General features: G+C 36.9%; 1 protein-coding gene across 3 annotated transcripts in view; it reads right to left on the reverse strand.

Moving 5' to 3' along the window:
- Nucleotides 1-16,925, reverse strand: part of CYP39A1 (cytochrome P450 family 39 subfamily A member 1) — a 125,810-nt gene that overhangs the window by 11,228 nt on the left and 97,657 nt on the right. For all 3 annotated transcript variants that reach the window (XM_081295609.1, XM_081295608.1, XM_081295610.1), the window contains 2 exons: nt 13,509-13,604; nt 12,561-12,649 (listed from right to left, as the gene is read on the reverse strand). In XM_081295609.1, the coding sequence (XP_081151735.1) occupies nt 12,561-12,649; nt 13,509-13,604 (185 nt within the window). The remainder of the gene's footprint in view (nt 1-12,560; nt 12,650-13,508; nt 13,605-16,925) is intronic.

Here is a 16,925-nt window from a genome sequence, read left to right on the forward strand (position 1 = left end):
ACAGTGAACAGACTGCATGTATTGAAAAATTATATCTAAGTTTGAAAATGAGGTTTCTTTAAGCATTGTCACAAGAACATTAAAGTATCATCACAAGTATCATTCAAAGGGTTTGATAAAACTAGTTGTGATGGTGCACTCCTATAATCCCAGAAACTCAGGAGGCTGAGGTAGGAAGGAGGATTGCAAGTTCAAGGCCAGTCTCTGCAATTTAGTAAGAGGCCCTTAGCAACTTAGCAAGACCCTTTCTCAAAATAAAAAATAAAAAATAAAAAGGGCTGGAGATGTGGCTCAGTGGTTAAGCACCCCAGGGTTCAATCCCTGGAACCAAAACCACAACAAAGCAAACACAGAATTTCAGTTAGGAGGAAAAAGTTCAAGAGATCTATTTTACCTCATGGTGACTACATTTAATAACAATATATTGTATATTTAAAAGTTGCTAAGAGAATAGACTTTAAGTGTTCTCACCCAAAAAATGTTTAAATATGTGAGATAGTCCATTTGTCAGATACCTTGATTTCACAAAATGTATTTATACCAAAGTAACATATTGTACACAATAAATGTATACCATTTTCTTGTCAATTAAAATTAATAAATTAAAATATAAAAGAATATATAGAGGAAGTAGAATAATAAAAAAGGAATGATAGAAAATTTTCCCCTCAAAGGAGATAATTAGGAATAATATTTACCCATTCATTAAGATACTTTCCCACTACAATCTGTGAGGCAGCATTTCCTTAATTAATTTTAGTCTCTATGATGTTCTTAAAAATGATAAAACTACCTTTACCTTAAAGATTAATCTATAACTCAGGCTTCTGACCAATCATGCTTGTGCATTCTGAATTAGTGAGGCTTTAATATTTTTTTCTTTATTTTTAGTATTGCTTGTTTGGTTATACATTGATAGAGTTACTTAAATAGTATTAACATTAACATGACCATTTGTATTATTTATAAATGTTTTGAGATCTCAATGAAAGGAAAAGATAAATTAATAATGCGATAAAAATCTATATTGAAAATCTTATTTTCTCCAAATTCAGGTATCTTGATATTTTGGTAGAATTAACTCAATTATCCACTGAAGTTATTTTGCTGGCAATGGCAAAAATTAAAATGCTTTGTGTTTTTAAGTCTTTCCTATATTATTAAACTTTTTTCAATGTCTAAAATACCAGAAACTTTAAAAAGCTTTAAAAAACTTTTAAAAAAAACTTTTAAAAGATTTTTAAGTCAAAGAAAAGGGATTCATAAATCTGTATTTTTAAAGATCATTTTCAGAAATGAGCTGAACTATGTTCATGTTAGGAATGTTTTCTTAATACTCCTAATGCTAAAACAATGAAAATAATGAGGCATGTTATTTATAATGGGTTTATTTTTTACATCTACAGGAACAATATTACACATCTACAAATAAAACTCATTAAGATATAAACATGTTGAAAATTCCTCAAATAGTTAGTACTTGCGTATTTTCCCCGTTTGTAAATATTTGTTCACAGAATGCTACACAGGAATGGGGAACAAAAAAAAAAAAAAATCCTGCAAAAACACACTGCTGGGAACCAACAGGGAGAGATGAGACAGGTGACAATATAAGGTAACAGCCTAAGGCAGTGGGAAAAGGTGTAGGTGGAAACAAAATAACTATAGAAATTGGGAATCTGGAGAGAGTGCCAAGAACCAGGTACCTGGAGGTGAAACCTGAGCTAGACCTTCTGGAAGGACAGGCTTAAATAAGTGGACATGTTGAAAGAGGGCGTTTCAGAGCCAGCAAATGTCACAGCCAGGGGAGGAATGGATGCTCTGAAGTTGGGGAACAGCAAGTGACCTCTCTGGGGAACTGCTCTCCCTGAAGTTTAGAAGGCACAGATGGTGCTGTATTGTGGACAGCGAGTTCTGGGTTGAGGAGTCTGCCTGCCAGGCAGTGGTGCCAGAGTCCTAATAAGAGAGTGACAATCAGAGATCATTATTTCAGGAAAAGCAACTGCATGTAATAAGTAAAGATAGACTTAAAATGAGACAGAATCAGGAGAGGACTTGGACAACAGCAATCAGTGGATGCTGAGGTGATAAAGACCTGGCTTTAGAGGACAGAATAGACATAGAAGGCCCGAAAGAAGGACTAAAGGATTATGCCCAAACCCAGGTGTCTAGTGCAGTGATGATACATCCAAAAGAAATCAAGAGAGGCAGTGCTGGCATGGGGGAGCATTAATGATTTTTACTTCAGATGCTTTGATTTTGAGACTGTTCCTCTCTCACTTTAAAAAAAGAAAATCTCTTTTCCTTCTAGAAGTCATTGCAGCAAGTCCAGCATAAGCTGGAAAACTTACTGTTACCAGGAGAGGAGCTCTGAAGTGCATTCCTAGTTGCCACCAGATGCAGCTTGTGAAAATAGAATGACCTCGAGCTGGAACCCGGAGAAAGCAGCACAGAATTTCACAGGCACCAGGCACTGACGCATAGCTATTCAAGGGGAAGGGAAAGGACTTTGCCACAACCTTGTCTCACAAGAACTCTTAGGAAGACAAACTCAATTTGGTGGCAAGAAACAAAGTCATTCAGATCCATGATCCTCAAACTTCAGCACATATCAGACTCCCCTTGGAGGTGTTGTTCATACACAGATCTCTGAACCTCACCCCAAAGTTTCTGATTCAGCAGGTTAGGACAGGGCACAAGAATTTGCATTTTTTTTTTACAACTTTTCAGGTAATGATACTAGTGGTGGTCTGAAGACCACATTTTGAGAACTGCTGATCTGGAGAAAATTGACAAAGAGAAAGAAAATAAAATGTATGTTAATAGGTGTAATAATTAAACCTCTTAATTTTAATGCATAGTATCCAAATTACAAAGATCATCCCAATCATACATAAAACATTATGGCTGGGATGGCCCATTGTTGACTGGGGATAATGGTAAGGGCACCATTAGGTGGAGCATCAGGAAGATGCTTTATGTTAAATAAAGAAAATAAGATGTGAGGAGAAGAATGGCATATTTTGGAAGAGGAGAAAAAGAATGAAACATGAAAATAGAATAGGAATTATTTATAGGCAGAAAAGGAGAAAGCAGATGGTTAAGCACAGAGGAATGGATTGGAGAACCTTGACTCTTCTTGACTTAAAATACTATTTTCTGTTTCATTGAGAAGATCAGAACTGGCTTCCAGGAGGGGAGTTTTGCAGACTATAGAAAGGCTGGTGCCAATGATGGTCCTACAGCTACTCCTCCTAGAAGGGAAACTCTCATATGTCTGAGTATTTGCTAGAAATTTGGGCACCTCTTTTTAAATCTCCTTATTCAGGAAAAAGGGCCAAGTGAATTTTTGTACATGATGCTGGGTGAGGGTCTAACCTACTACCCAATGCCTTGCTTATGGATATTTAGTTTTCCTGGAACCATTGTTGAAAAGATTTCCATTGACGATTTAGCATTCTTGTCACTTCATTCTGGGATCTCGATTCCATTGGTCTCTATGGCGGTCTTTATGCCAGTACCATAGATTGTGGCAGTTTTCTTCTGTTCCTACACTGGTGAGTGTTTTTACCATGAAAGATCTTGACATTTGTCAAGTGTGTTTTCTGCATCTATTATGATGAGCATATGAGATTTTTTCCCCTGCTAATTCTGCTAATGTGGTGTACTATGTTGATTAATTTTCATATGTTGAAACATCCTACCTGCAGAAATAAATCCCACTTGGTCATGGTACCTCTTTCTAATATGCTGCTGAGTTTGGCTTTCTAGTATTCTGTTGAGGATTTTTGCAGCAATGTTCATAGGAGATTTGTTCTATAGTTTTCCTTTAATGTAGTGTTTTCGTCTAGCTTTGGTGTTGGGTAACGGCTGACTTCATGGAATGAATTAAGGAATGTTCTCTTCATTTTTTTAAAAAGAAAAGCTTGAGAAGGACTGGTATTAGTTATTCTTTCAATATTTGCTAGAATTCACTGTGAAGCTATCAGTTTAGTGCTTTTCTTGGCTGGAAGATTTCTGAATCCTGATTCATCTCTAGCTGAATAGGTCTATTATGAATTTCTCTTTCTCATAATTTGGCCTTAATAGTTGTATTTCTAGGATTTTTTTGGTTTCACTGAGGTTACTCAATTTATTGAAAGTCTTGCTAATTTGCTGGCATTTGATTGGTCACAGCACTCTGATAATCCTTTTTGTTTCTATAGAATCAGTAGTAATGTCCTATTTCCAGTTTTGTAACTTAAGTTTTCTCTCTTTTTCTTTTAGACTATCTAGCTAAAATTTTATCAGTTTTTAAAAAATTTTTTCAAAGAACCAACATTTGGTTTCATTGATTTTCTCTACCATTTTCCTTTCTGTATTTCATTCATCTCTGGTCTGATCTTTGTATTTCCTCCCTTCTCCTAGTTTTGGATTTAGTGTGTTCTTTTTATAACCCCTTAAGTTGTTTGCTTAGATTGTGGATTTGAGATCTTTCTTAGGTTTTGACATAAGCATTTATAGCTACAAATTTTCCCTTTAGCACTGCTTACACCACATCCCATAAGTTTTGGTACACTGTATTTTCATTTTTCTCTATTTTTCTCATTTTCCCCCGTGATTTCTTCTTAGATGAGCAGGTTGCTAAAGAGGGTGCTAACTTCCATAAATGTGTGTTTCTCTGATGGTGTTGCGTTTCCTTGCTTTTTCGAGTTTTGTGTAGCCTTGTTGATGATGCCTGCACGTTTCAGGGAGCAGTGACCTCTCTCTCCCAGATTTACTGACTGGCTTCAGTGGGAAAAGCCTGAGCCTTAGCTCTCTCAGCTAAGGTCCACATCGGCCAAGACTGAGAGGGTGTTTGGCAGGTTGGGCTGTGAGTGTCTGTGATAGTGGTAATGGTGGCCTTAGGGGCCCTTAGTGGCAAAGGCTACTGTGTTCCTCCGGTTTCCCTTGGCTTCTGAGATGGGGAGTGGAGTCCTAGACAAAGCACTTCCTTGTGGAACTGATCCTGGCATGTGGGAATGCTGCTGGCCATGGTGACACTAGGCTTTGGGGCATACGCACTTTTCTGTTGGTGGAGGTGCCAGAGTTGGAGGCACAAGTGTGATCAATTTTGTTTTGTGATACCCCCATGGCAAATGAAACTCAGCCTCTTTATAAAGCACAAATTATTTAAAAAAACAATTAACTGATGTGGTTAGAATATGTTCATGGAGTTCAATAATCCTTGAAAGAAAACTTACTCTTAAGGTAACTGTATTACTTATGTAAATGACATAAAATGCACAACAGACCAGTTTCCATATTGAACAGAATGTATTTCTCTATGTAACTAAAAAAAAAAAAAAAAACCTAGAGCAGGTGCTGGTCTTCGACAGAGATATCTCCAACAGCTCAGGGATATTACCATGAAGCCAGTTTTCCTGTTGCTTTGCTCTGCCAACTTCATCCTAACAGTATCTGCTCTTATAGTCTCAAAATAGCTGTCAACAGTTTCTGGATCCAAATGCCTCCTTCTTCACATCCCAGAGGAAGTGACTATTTTTGATCCAGAAGCCTCAACAGAAACCCTCGTAATTAATTGTCCTGTTTAAAACATCTGCCAATTCCCAACTAAACCAATCACTCTGGGAAGGGCAAAAGGGAGTAGGGTTGGAATGTGCTGACTGGCTTCGAGAACAGAGGTCCCCTATGATAGAGTGGAGGGTAGAATCAGCACCCTACAATCTCATGGTTCTCCAGATGAAAAGAGAAGAAGGCATTAGGTGATGGGGAGATGATAACCTACAGGTGATATTGTGATATAGTACGTTTTAAATTTCAGTCTTCTTTTCTGAGGAATGGAGCCCTTTTTCTGAACAGCAGAGATACCTAACTCATTAGAGAAGAGTCACTTGGTCTGATGAGGTAAGAAGATCCATGGGGGCAGGGACAGGGTACCCAATCTGAAGGGGCTGAAGATATACTTTGTAAGTTAAACAGAAAAGGGCTCCTTTCTGAAATTCTTGCTCGGAAAAGATGTGTTGTTTCCGAAGCACTTGTGCCTAAGTATTAAAAATCACTCGCGGATTGCTTCTGTTCTTGACAGCCTTAAATCTTTGCCTCCTAATGAAGTGTCAGAACGAAATGGCCAGGAAAATAATGACTGCAATTTTGCCGATGGTTTCTGTGTTCCTTGGAGTGAGTCACTGCTCCTTAGCAAAGCAGTAAGAGGAAAAAGACATGGCTAAAAATTTATAATGGCTCCTAACAGCCTGGCTCAGTACTAGAATTAACCACATTCACCCTTCATTCCAACCTCGTTCCTAAACCCTTTTTATTCACCCTCAAGGACATGTGCACACTTAGTAAAACCATTAGGTTATACAAGTAAATGTGAACATTTAATTATATTTAACAACTGGAGTTGAGGGGATACATTTGTTTATATAACACATTCCTCAGAATAAAATGAATTTTCAATTTGTCATTAAACCTGTGGTGGTTTCAATTTGCTCACTTCTCAAAAGCTATTATCTATTTTTATTTTTAAGTATAAAAGGGAGAAAGCTACTTATAACACTTTTCAAATACAAAATTGTGCACTTCTCTAATACAAAATTTACTGAATAAGGAACCACCATTAAAATTATGCTTTCTGTTGGTTTTTGGTACCAGGGATTGAACACAGGGAGCTTTACCACTGAGCCACATCCCCATCACTTTTACTGTTTTATTTTGAGACAGGGTCTCACTAAGTTGCTTAGGGCCTTGCTAAGTTGCTGAGCCTGGCTTTGAACCTGTAATTCTCCTACTACAGCCCCCTCAGTTGCTGGGATTACAGGTATGCACCACCATGCCTGGAGAAATTACATTATTCTAAACATAAGTATATAGAATTAGATGTGCCCAGAGCTCCATGAATCCTAAATCATATAGTTGCCTTCATGTTTACATGCACATATATGACATTCCTATGTGCAGTTATTTATTTATTTATTTCCTCAGTTTGACTCTACTTAGGAAGATGCGCTTTCTTCCGTGTTATTTACTAATTATTCCCTTCTAATCCAAAAGTCTTTTCTTTTTTTAAAATTGCTTTTATTTTTTAAATACATGACAGTAGAATGCATTACAATTCTTATTACAAATATAGAACACAATTTTTTATATCTGTTAGTATATAAAGTATGTTCACACCAATTCATGTCTTCATACATGTGCTTTGGATAATGATGTCCATCACATTCCACTATCATAGCTAACCCCATTCGCCCTCTCTTCCCCTCCTACCTCTCTGCCCTATCTAGAGTTTGTCTATTCCTCCCATGCTCCCCCTCCCTACCCCACTATGAGTCAGTCACCTTATATCAGAGAAAATATTCGGCATTTGTATTTTGGGGATTGGCTAATTTCACTTAGCATTATCTTCTCCAACTCCATCCAATTACCTGCAAATGCCATGATTTTATTCTCCTTTCTTGCTGAGTAATATTCCATTGTATATATATATATATATATATATATATATATATATATATATATATATATGCCACATTTTTTTATCCATTCATCTACTGAAGGGCATCTAGTTTGGTTCCATGGTTTAGCTATTGTGAATTGGGCTGCTATAAACATTGATGTGGCTGTGTCCCTGTAGCATGCTGTTTTAAGTCCTTTGGGTATAGACCAAGGAGAGGGATAGCTGAGTCAAATGGTGGTTCCATTCCAAGTTTTCCAAGGAATCTCCATACTGCTTTCCATGTTGGCTGCACCAATTTGCAGTCCTACCAGCAATGTATGAGTGTGCCTTTTCCTCCACATCCTCCCCAACACTTATTGTTGTTTGTCTTCATAATAGCTGCCATTCTGACTGGAGTGAGATGATATCTTAGAGTAGTTTTGATTTGCATTTCTCTAATTGCTAGAGATGATGAACATTTTTTCATACATTTGTTTATTTATTATATTTCCTCTTATGAAAAGTGTCTGTAGAGGTCTTTGACCCATTTATTAATTGGGTTATTTGTTTCTTTGGTGCTTAGCTTTTTCTAATCCCCCTTCTACTAAACTGCTATGACAGTTATACAGAGGAGTCATCTGGCACATCTTATATGCCATCTTATGAAGTTAAGGGGAGGCTTGCTCTTTGTGTTGCTGTCTTGTTTCCCCAAACACAATATAAGGTATTCAGGATGTTTTGTGTCTTTGAATCTCCCCAATGTTGTTGTTTGTGTGTTTATTTGCAGTACTGGAGATGGAACCCAAGGCCTCACACAGACTAATTAAGTGCTCTATCACTGAACTATATACCCCCAGACCTTTTAATTTTATTTTTTGAGACAGGGTCTTGCTAAGTTGCCCAGGTTGTCTTCAAACTTGTGATCCTTCTGTCTCAGCCTCCTGAGTAGCTTAGATAGGAATGTGCCACTGTGCCTGATGAATCCCCCCTCAATTTTAAACAAAGTGACATGAGTTACAATATAAGCCCCTTCATGGGAGACGCTTTATCTGGTTTGTTTTCTAAAGGTAGCTCCAAGAATCCTGCTTTGACACAAAGCATATACTCAATAAACAATTATTGCATGAAAGAATAATCATATTAATACTATGTGTTTAAAAGACGTTTGTTCAATTGAATAGTACTATTAAGATAATCTTACTGTCTATCCCATTCCACTTATATAATTTTTCTCCTACTCCTCCTTTCCAATACATCAGTCACTAGAAAGGCAATTTGTAAATCAATGGAAATGCAACTGATGTGACACAGCAATCTGTATACGGGGTAAAAATGGGAGTTCATAACCCACTTGAATCAATCTGTGAAATATGGTATATTAAGAACTATGTAATGTTTTGAACAACCAACAATAAAATTAAAATAAAAAAAAGATAATCTTAGCTATAACTATGCTTTTGATTAATTTTTCAATAGCTGTGTGATTTTTTATCAATGACCCAAATCTATGACTCTGTAGCTTAGCATTGCCCTAAGATACATGAAGAACTTCCCTGCCCTGCCCCCAACATGAACTAGAGTCAGTTTACATTCCCTAGGAATCCATGCTTTACCAAATACTCCACTTCCCAATATTTGCATACTTATTTTATTACACCTTCTTCTAATCTGAGCATGGCTTTCTCTGTAAAATGGTTAATCTTGCCAAAGACCAGGATTGTTGTTTTATTCCATCCCTATCAGTCCACACAGTGGTACAGCCAAGCAGGCCTCCTCTAGCAGTGGTGAGAACCAAGGTAAACTCAGCTCATTGGCTTTAGGGTACATGCTGGTTGGGGGTATAGTAAACACATCACTTTGTGTCAAGATCATCCACTCTCAGATGATCGCTCAAAGGAGTTTTCCTCAGCTCTGAAAATCCCCTCGTCTTATATTTCTCCTTTTAAATCTCATCATTTAAGGTGAGACTTCCCACTATCATGAGTCCTTTCATTTTGCCCTGTTCTATATTTGGTGAAGTCTAATAGTTTACCCTGCTTTCTCCTGTTTGTTTTTCTACAAAATACCAGAATTCTCTAGCAATAGAAGCCCTGTGATAGGTTTCCTTCCTATGCTGCAGGGAAATATCCAGCAAGGGACTCCTCCTGCAAACCTCTTTCCTGAACTCCCATTAGTATCAAGAGGGACTAACAGTTCTTTTATTCTGGTTTTTGGTTGGCAACTGATGGCCGCACCAAGTATTATTTAGGTAAATTACCAATGTCTTCTGTGTTTACTTTCGAGAGGGACTCTCATATCACTTCAGTGAACTGAGCTCCAAGAAGTGACAGCTGCAAGGCCATAAGAGTATGTGTTTCACGATGAACTCAGATTGTCAGCTGCGTTACAGGCAATGCTCTCTGATTCACTGAGTTTTTGGTGCATGAGAAAATAAGTTGGCTCCTAGTACAACAATTAGTAATGGGTGCAATTTTCTGATGTTTATACTAAGGATTTGTGGAATTAAATTTCTAGTGGAAAGATCAGTCTGGGTATACATTGTCCAAATGAAGTCATTCTCTTTCCCGAACAATTTTTATTTTATCTCTCTTTAAAACAAAATGCTTCATGAGTTGGTTATTTGAACTAGGTAACAGAAAAATTAAGAACATTTTGAAGCAGAAACTTAATTGAAAACTGGATTTGGTAGGTTTTTTTTTTTTAAAAAGATCAGATATATTCAACTTTTGCATTTAACCTGTAGATGTTAGCTATATGATTAATATTTTGCCATACATCAGGTCACTCGAGTATACAAAGGTAAACTTTTAAATCGGGCACCCAACTCTCTCCTATTCTTGATTTTTCTATGTCCACCATCTCTTCCAGCCATTTAGATTCAAAGCCAAAGTCTACCTCCAACTCTCAATGGATTATGGTTTCTAATCATTTTCCAAATCTGGTGAATTCCACCATTCCATATCTCTTGTATGGAATATTAACATAACCATATAACTAAAGTTATATCCCACACCAATCCATTCTACCTAAATCCATTTAATGCTTTATTAGTACCTTGTGAGCTTCATACAAACTCCTAAAGCAGGTATTAAGTTGCCTTCCCAATTGAGCCAATGTACTTTTTCAGTCTTCCTTATCATCACTATCTATAATTTGGCTTCAATAAGAGTTTAAACCATAAACTCTTAAACCATCCACCTCTGTTCTTAATGACCCTTTGCTCATTCTGTTTCCTCAACCTAAAAGTAGCCCTTCAAAAGCCACTTTCCCCACAAAATCTTCTCTAATCACTCTGACCAGATCTACATTCTCTCTTGAGTCTTCACAGAGGTACTTGGGCATCTCTTATCCTGCAATCCCTGTAGTTAGTTATGAACTTTATGTCCCCCTCCACCCCACTGTGTGGACACTTCATGAGAGTTGAGAACTTGTCTTACTCATGCCCAAGGTTCCTGCAGCACCTTGCACACAGAAAAAGGCTTAGGACATCCTCAAAACACAGAGCATCTCTATAAAAAAGATGCTATTGGTGGAGCTACAAATGTCATGGTATCCTTTATTGTACCCATTACATGAAAACACAAGCAAATGTCTTTTAGCCTCAGAAGCTATCATGGAAGAGGACAGCAGGCCCTGTTAAAAACAACAGTCATCAGGCAATTTTTGACCATAGGTCCACACTACCTATTTCATTGCCTCTAAAATGGTGAACAATCACTTCTGATATTAAACCTGTGGAGTTTTTTTGGTGGATCTGTCATCTTGTTTCCCATTTGAAACAATGAAACCCTCAACTAAACTGCTTTAAACAAATAAGGACATATATTGTATAAAATCATGGGAAGTAGATGAGCTCTTCAAAATGGATGATTTAAATAACACAGTGCTGTCACGTGGACTCACGGGACCTTCCCATATCTCTGCTTTGCCATTCATAGATTCCACCCTATTACAAGGCTGTCCCTTTTGAATTTATTGCTAGTAACAATGGGAGACACAGTGAATCTACTCACATCTAATGGGAGAGAACAAAGGAGGCTTCTCTTCTAATTATGGAAGAAAAGTCTCTCCTTTCAGTCTTATTGGTCTGTTTAGTTCATCAGTCTAGCCCAGGATAAATAATTATGTCCAGGAAAACACCAGGCATCAATTTGCTGATGCTTAGGTTTCTAGAATAATTTCTAAAATGAAGGTTTGAGTTTTCGAGGTTGGCTAAGACTAATTAAACCATTTGGAAAAGATATAAATTACTAAAAGTAATTTGACACTCTACATAAAAAGAAGCGATAGAATGGATGCTTATAGAATAAGTAATAATTATGAACTAGAATTACTATTCAAACAACGACTGACTTTTTAAATCAAGAAACTATAATTTTTTAGGTGTAAAATTTTTTAAAAGATTTGTACACCCACTGAGTGAGATTTTGTTACACCGAGATATCAGTGTTTACCTATGGAATCTTCCTCAAGGAAGAAATGAGACTTATTTGGTGTAGACTGAATTCTATGAAGTCAGGGACTGTGCTATTTCCCATACTTAGCAGAGGGTCTGGCGTAGGGGAGATAAGTTTAAAAATTTTTTCTGTTTGGATAAATAGTATAAATTTCAGTAAATGATGCATACTTGTACTAGAACAGGGCATCACACTAAAGATGAATCCTGGGTAGCAGATTCATTTAACTATGGAAGATACCCAGGGAAAGGTTTTGCAGAAGGAAACTAACTCTGTAAAGAAAAAACAACTAACTGCTGCTGTGCTCCAGGTAAGGATGTTCAATAATCCCAGCAAACATCCACAATGACATTGTAGTTGAAGAAATATTACTCTGTTTTCTTTTTTTAAAAACATAGCACTCAAACCACTTCATTATTCTCCTTCTGTGAAAACCAAGCATTTGATCCAGAGAAGTCCTGCTTCTCTCTGGCATCTGCAAGTGAAATATGTGTTCTCAGGAGGTCTCCCAACAGAAGCCAACACATTCCTACAAAGATATCTCAAAACACCACTGACCAACCAAACAAACTGTCCTCTCCTGGATTTCCCTGTAGTGGAGAGGTTAAGCCAAAGCATCCCCCTGTGGGCCGCCATCTTTCTGCTGACTTTCTAGATAAATGTGGCCCAGCTGTCTCACTGACCTTCCAGGACACTGGAACTTCCCGCCTCCAAATGCCATGAAGCAGTCCAAGAAAGCATGCTTCTCTAAATTTGCCTTTTTCCAGCGTTCCTGTGGGAAGAAAACATTTTTTTTTTCCAAATCAGCCTTATATAAATAAGCTTAACTTTATGTCTCTAGGCTAAAAATGACCTTGTACAGCTAATCCTTGCATATAAAGTTGCAGGGTTGTTGGTAATTTTTTCCAACCTGTTATTAATATCAGACACGATTGTGGTTTTGGAACAGGAACTTATAAATAAAAAGGTTGAAAAAGAATTCTGTTAAGTGGTAAATATAAATGATAACATAAATCAACCACAGAATGAACCTAAGGAGAAGTGTATTTATAATAAGGTCTTAGGCTCCATCATAAAATTGGTCTTTGTAATAAATTTAGTAATAAGACACCAACAGCCCTGCCTATTAGAGAAAGCTGAGGACACAGAATGAATACATCTGGAGGCTAGTTTTGACAGTTTTACCTAAAGGCAGAGAATGAACTGAATGGCCTAAGATTCTGTTCAGCCCTCTAACTCTCTAGTTATAAGAAATAGCAGATCACTGTTTTAATTTGCTTTTTATTTTGTTTATTACTTGGAAACCAATAACGCAAGCAATTGCCCGAAAAGTATGAAACAATTCTTCGATTAGAACCGGGGGTATTTACTTTAACATGCCTCCTGTTTTCAGATTTAAAAAAAATATATATTTTAAAGTTTGGGATGCTTCTTCCTAAAGCTTTCCTATCTGATTTGTAAGTGCTACACTGTCTACTTTGCAAATTGTACTTTGAAGCCAACTTTGTTTATGTTTATAGTTACTAGAGACATATAGCTGTGTAAAAATATAATTTTAGTTTATGAATTCAAACTCCCCCCCCCCAATTTTTTTTAAATCAAAGAGTAATGTGTATTGAAAGAGAACTTACAGGTTTGAACAGTTCAGGTTCAGGAAAATACTTTGGGTTTCTGTGTAGCCAAAATGGAGACAACATCAACAGGTCACCAGAAGGAACAGTAAAATTCTATGATTAAAAAAAAAATGGGTTCCAAATCATTTTTTAAAATTTCCTTTGAGGAGCATTTGGGTCTTTAAAAATAATGCTACAACTATATTGTAACAACAACAAACATTTCATAATTGATGGTGAGAAAATCTATCTTTTCTGGACAATTCCCTTCTACTATAGAACTTGGCAATGACTGACTTCTAATTTTGATTATTAGTTATACATACATATATTTGATTACATAGAGGAAAATATTAGGTAAGTGTCAGAATTTTAGAAATGAGTATTAATCCATTCCAAAGCATCTTTTGATGTTTGATGTTGGGGTTTACAGCCAATGTTCTTCATGGAAACCACAATGAATCTCTAGGTTGTGGAACAAAAAAAATCTAACTCTTAAGACAGGGACCATGGCCACTGTAGCACTGAGGACAGAAGCAGTTGTGTCCTGTCCCTGAGAATACTGAAGATAGTGTCAGGGCAGGGGTCAGTGGATTATTTTATTTTTTAATTATTATTATTTCGATTCAACAGCAGTTATTGGGGCAGGAAGAAGTTAAGGACAACTGGTTAGGAAAACACTGGAAAAGTCAAGTGTTGTGCATTTATTTGGTGGGGTTTATATTTGGGGTTGCAGTACCCATGGGACTGGGAATAAACAAGGGTTTTCTGAAGCAGAAGAGTGGATGTCATCCTTTCCAATTCATGTGCTAATAAGTTTTCCTGATCTATAGATTATACACCCAGAACTAAAGCTATTTCATAGAATCTCCCTTTCCTCACCATTTGCGGGAACCACAAGACAAGATCTCAGAAGTTGTGTGATCACTATAAGGCGATCAACTTTACTGTAATGAAGTATTTTATGAGGTAATGCTCAGTCATCCTAAGCATGTCTGTTTAACTCTGCATGACTTTGAAATATTCTCACAATATCTGAAAAATACTTTGTGTATACAAATGATATACCTCACAATTTAAAATAGGTCTTTTAATTGTAGCCGAGAGTTTCCAGAACCCCTGTCAACTCCTATAGGAGTTGAATATGTTGAGATTTGGCAAGTAAGAGGAGAGCTGGGGAGAATCAGCTCCCAATCTGGAAAGAGCGAGGCTTTAGCTGGGGTCTTCTAACCATTTTAAAAAGAAAAGGAGAACTCTGAGATTCCAATCCTCAATGTTCATTTTACTTCTGCTGGCATTAAGGCTAGAGGGGTCACAATTACTTCTAAATCAGTTCTAGAGGTACCTAATGTGTATGTGGGGGAGGAACTGGGGGCAGCTCAGGAAAAATTCTGTGCCTCCCCACCTCACCCCATGGTCCCCACTGTGGTGATTATCACTTGGAGACTGCTCACTGCTGCCACCCACAAATCTGGCTACAGAGTAAAGGGAATAAAGGAGACTTCAAACAGGCCTCCAGGAACAAAATTAACATTAGCAAGAGGGAGGACACAAGAAAGAATCTTCCAGTACGATGATGAGATGATGATGATGAATAGCAGAAAAGAATATGTTAGCTTTTTGCATCATAGAAATCCTCTGAAAAGGCTAACAAATCTCAATCTTTGTTTACATAACAAATGAAGAGAAAGATCGAGAGGAAGACAGAACATTGGCAGGACCAGAATGTAGATCCCCAGTAAAGGGAAGTTAACATCACTCTGTGTTGCAATAACTGCATGGCGCAGACTGACAGAATTGAACCTGGCCAGCCCACCTCACCTGGATGCTGTGAGGCCAAATGAGTTTCATCTGCTAATCTGGAGGCAGACCTTGCTTGAAGAGGGAAGAGAAGGGAAGACTCCCTCTTGTAACTTAAGAAAGGGTATCAAGAGCTAAGTGGGTATAAGTGGGTGTAAGCAAAGTGGAGTCCTGAAGAGAAAGGAGTAGTCCTACAAAGGTGAAGGTGAAAGAAAGAGAAAGGGAGAGAGGGAGGAAGGAAGAAAGGAAGGAAGGAAAGAAGGAAGGGAATCTGAGAATTTATGAAAAGGGAGCAGTAATAACATAAAATATGTTTAAAGAGACTGTCATGAGAGAAAACAGATGAGCCAGTAAAATGAGGAGAACAAATTATAGATCAATCTCTCTCACAAAATTTGACCAGAAATCCTTAGCCAAATATTAACAAAATAAATCCAACAATGCAGAAAAGGAATTATATACCATGCTCAAGTGAAATTTACTCCAGGTATGAAAGGTTGGTCCGACATTCAAATATCAGCAAGTTTAATCCACTATATCAATAGGATAACAAGAAAATACAACAATCGATCGATGCAGAAAAGTACTGGACAAAATTCAATCCATGGGGCTGGGGATGTGGCTCAAGCAGTAACACACTCTCCTGGCATGCGCGGGGCACTGGATTCAATCCTCAGCACCACATAAGAATAAAATAAAGATGTTGGGTCTACCGAAAACTAAAAAATAAATATTAAAAAATTCTCTCTCTCTCTCTTTTAAAAAAAATTCAATCCATGATGAAAGTTATCAGAAAAATAGAGAAAAGCAAAGTTTCTTCAATTTGATGAAGAACATCTATAAAAAAAAAAAACCCTAAGCACAACTTTATATTAATGGTAAAAGAAAAAACATTTTCAGGCCAGGGATATAGCTCAGTTGGTAGAGTCCTTGTCTTGCATGCACAAGGCCCTGGGTTTGATCCCCTGCATAAATAAATAAATAAATGCTTTTCACTCTAGATCAGGAACACAGGAACAAAGTAATATCTGATGTTTCCACTAGGTCAACATAGTGCTGGAGGTTAGTGCCAGTGTAATAAAGCAAGAAAAGGAAATAAAAGGCACACAGATAACAGAGAAAGAAACAAAAATACTGTCCACATTAAAAAATTCCTATAATCTATAAAAATACTCCTAGAGTCAATAAACAGTCAATAAATTGCAAATACAGTGTCAACACACAAAAATCAAATGTAATTTCTATAATTAATATACAACTGAAAACCAAACTTAAAAAAATACCATTAAATAAAAGTTGCAAAGTGAATGATATGTTTAAGTTATAAATATTTTTTTTAAAAAACACCCACAGGATCTATATGCTTAAAGCAACAATTAAGAATACCTACTGACAGATGAATAACTAGGTTGTAATTGCTAATTATTTACTAATCAAAATACAAATGTGTCTTAATAAAAGTTCAATAAAGTTGTAGTGCCATTCAGGGATTAACATGTTTCTCTACTTAACTGAAACCAAGCAGAATATTTCCTCTCAAAGAATATTCTCATGCATAGTCACAACTTGAATCAATTAATAATTTGATTAATGAAAAACAGGGAACTGTCCTGCTAAAACAATAGTCTATTATTT

This window comes from Spermophilus citellus, assembly GCF_964194105.1.
Source record: "Spermophilus citellus genome assembly, chromosome: 5".
NCBI lineage: Eukaryota > Metazoa > Chordata > Mammalia > Rodentia > Sciuridae > Spermophilus > Spermophilus citellus.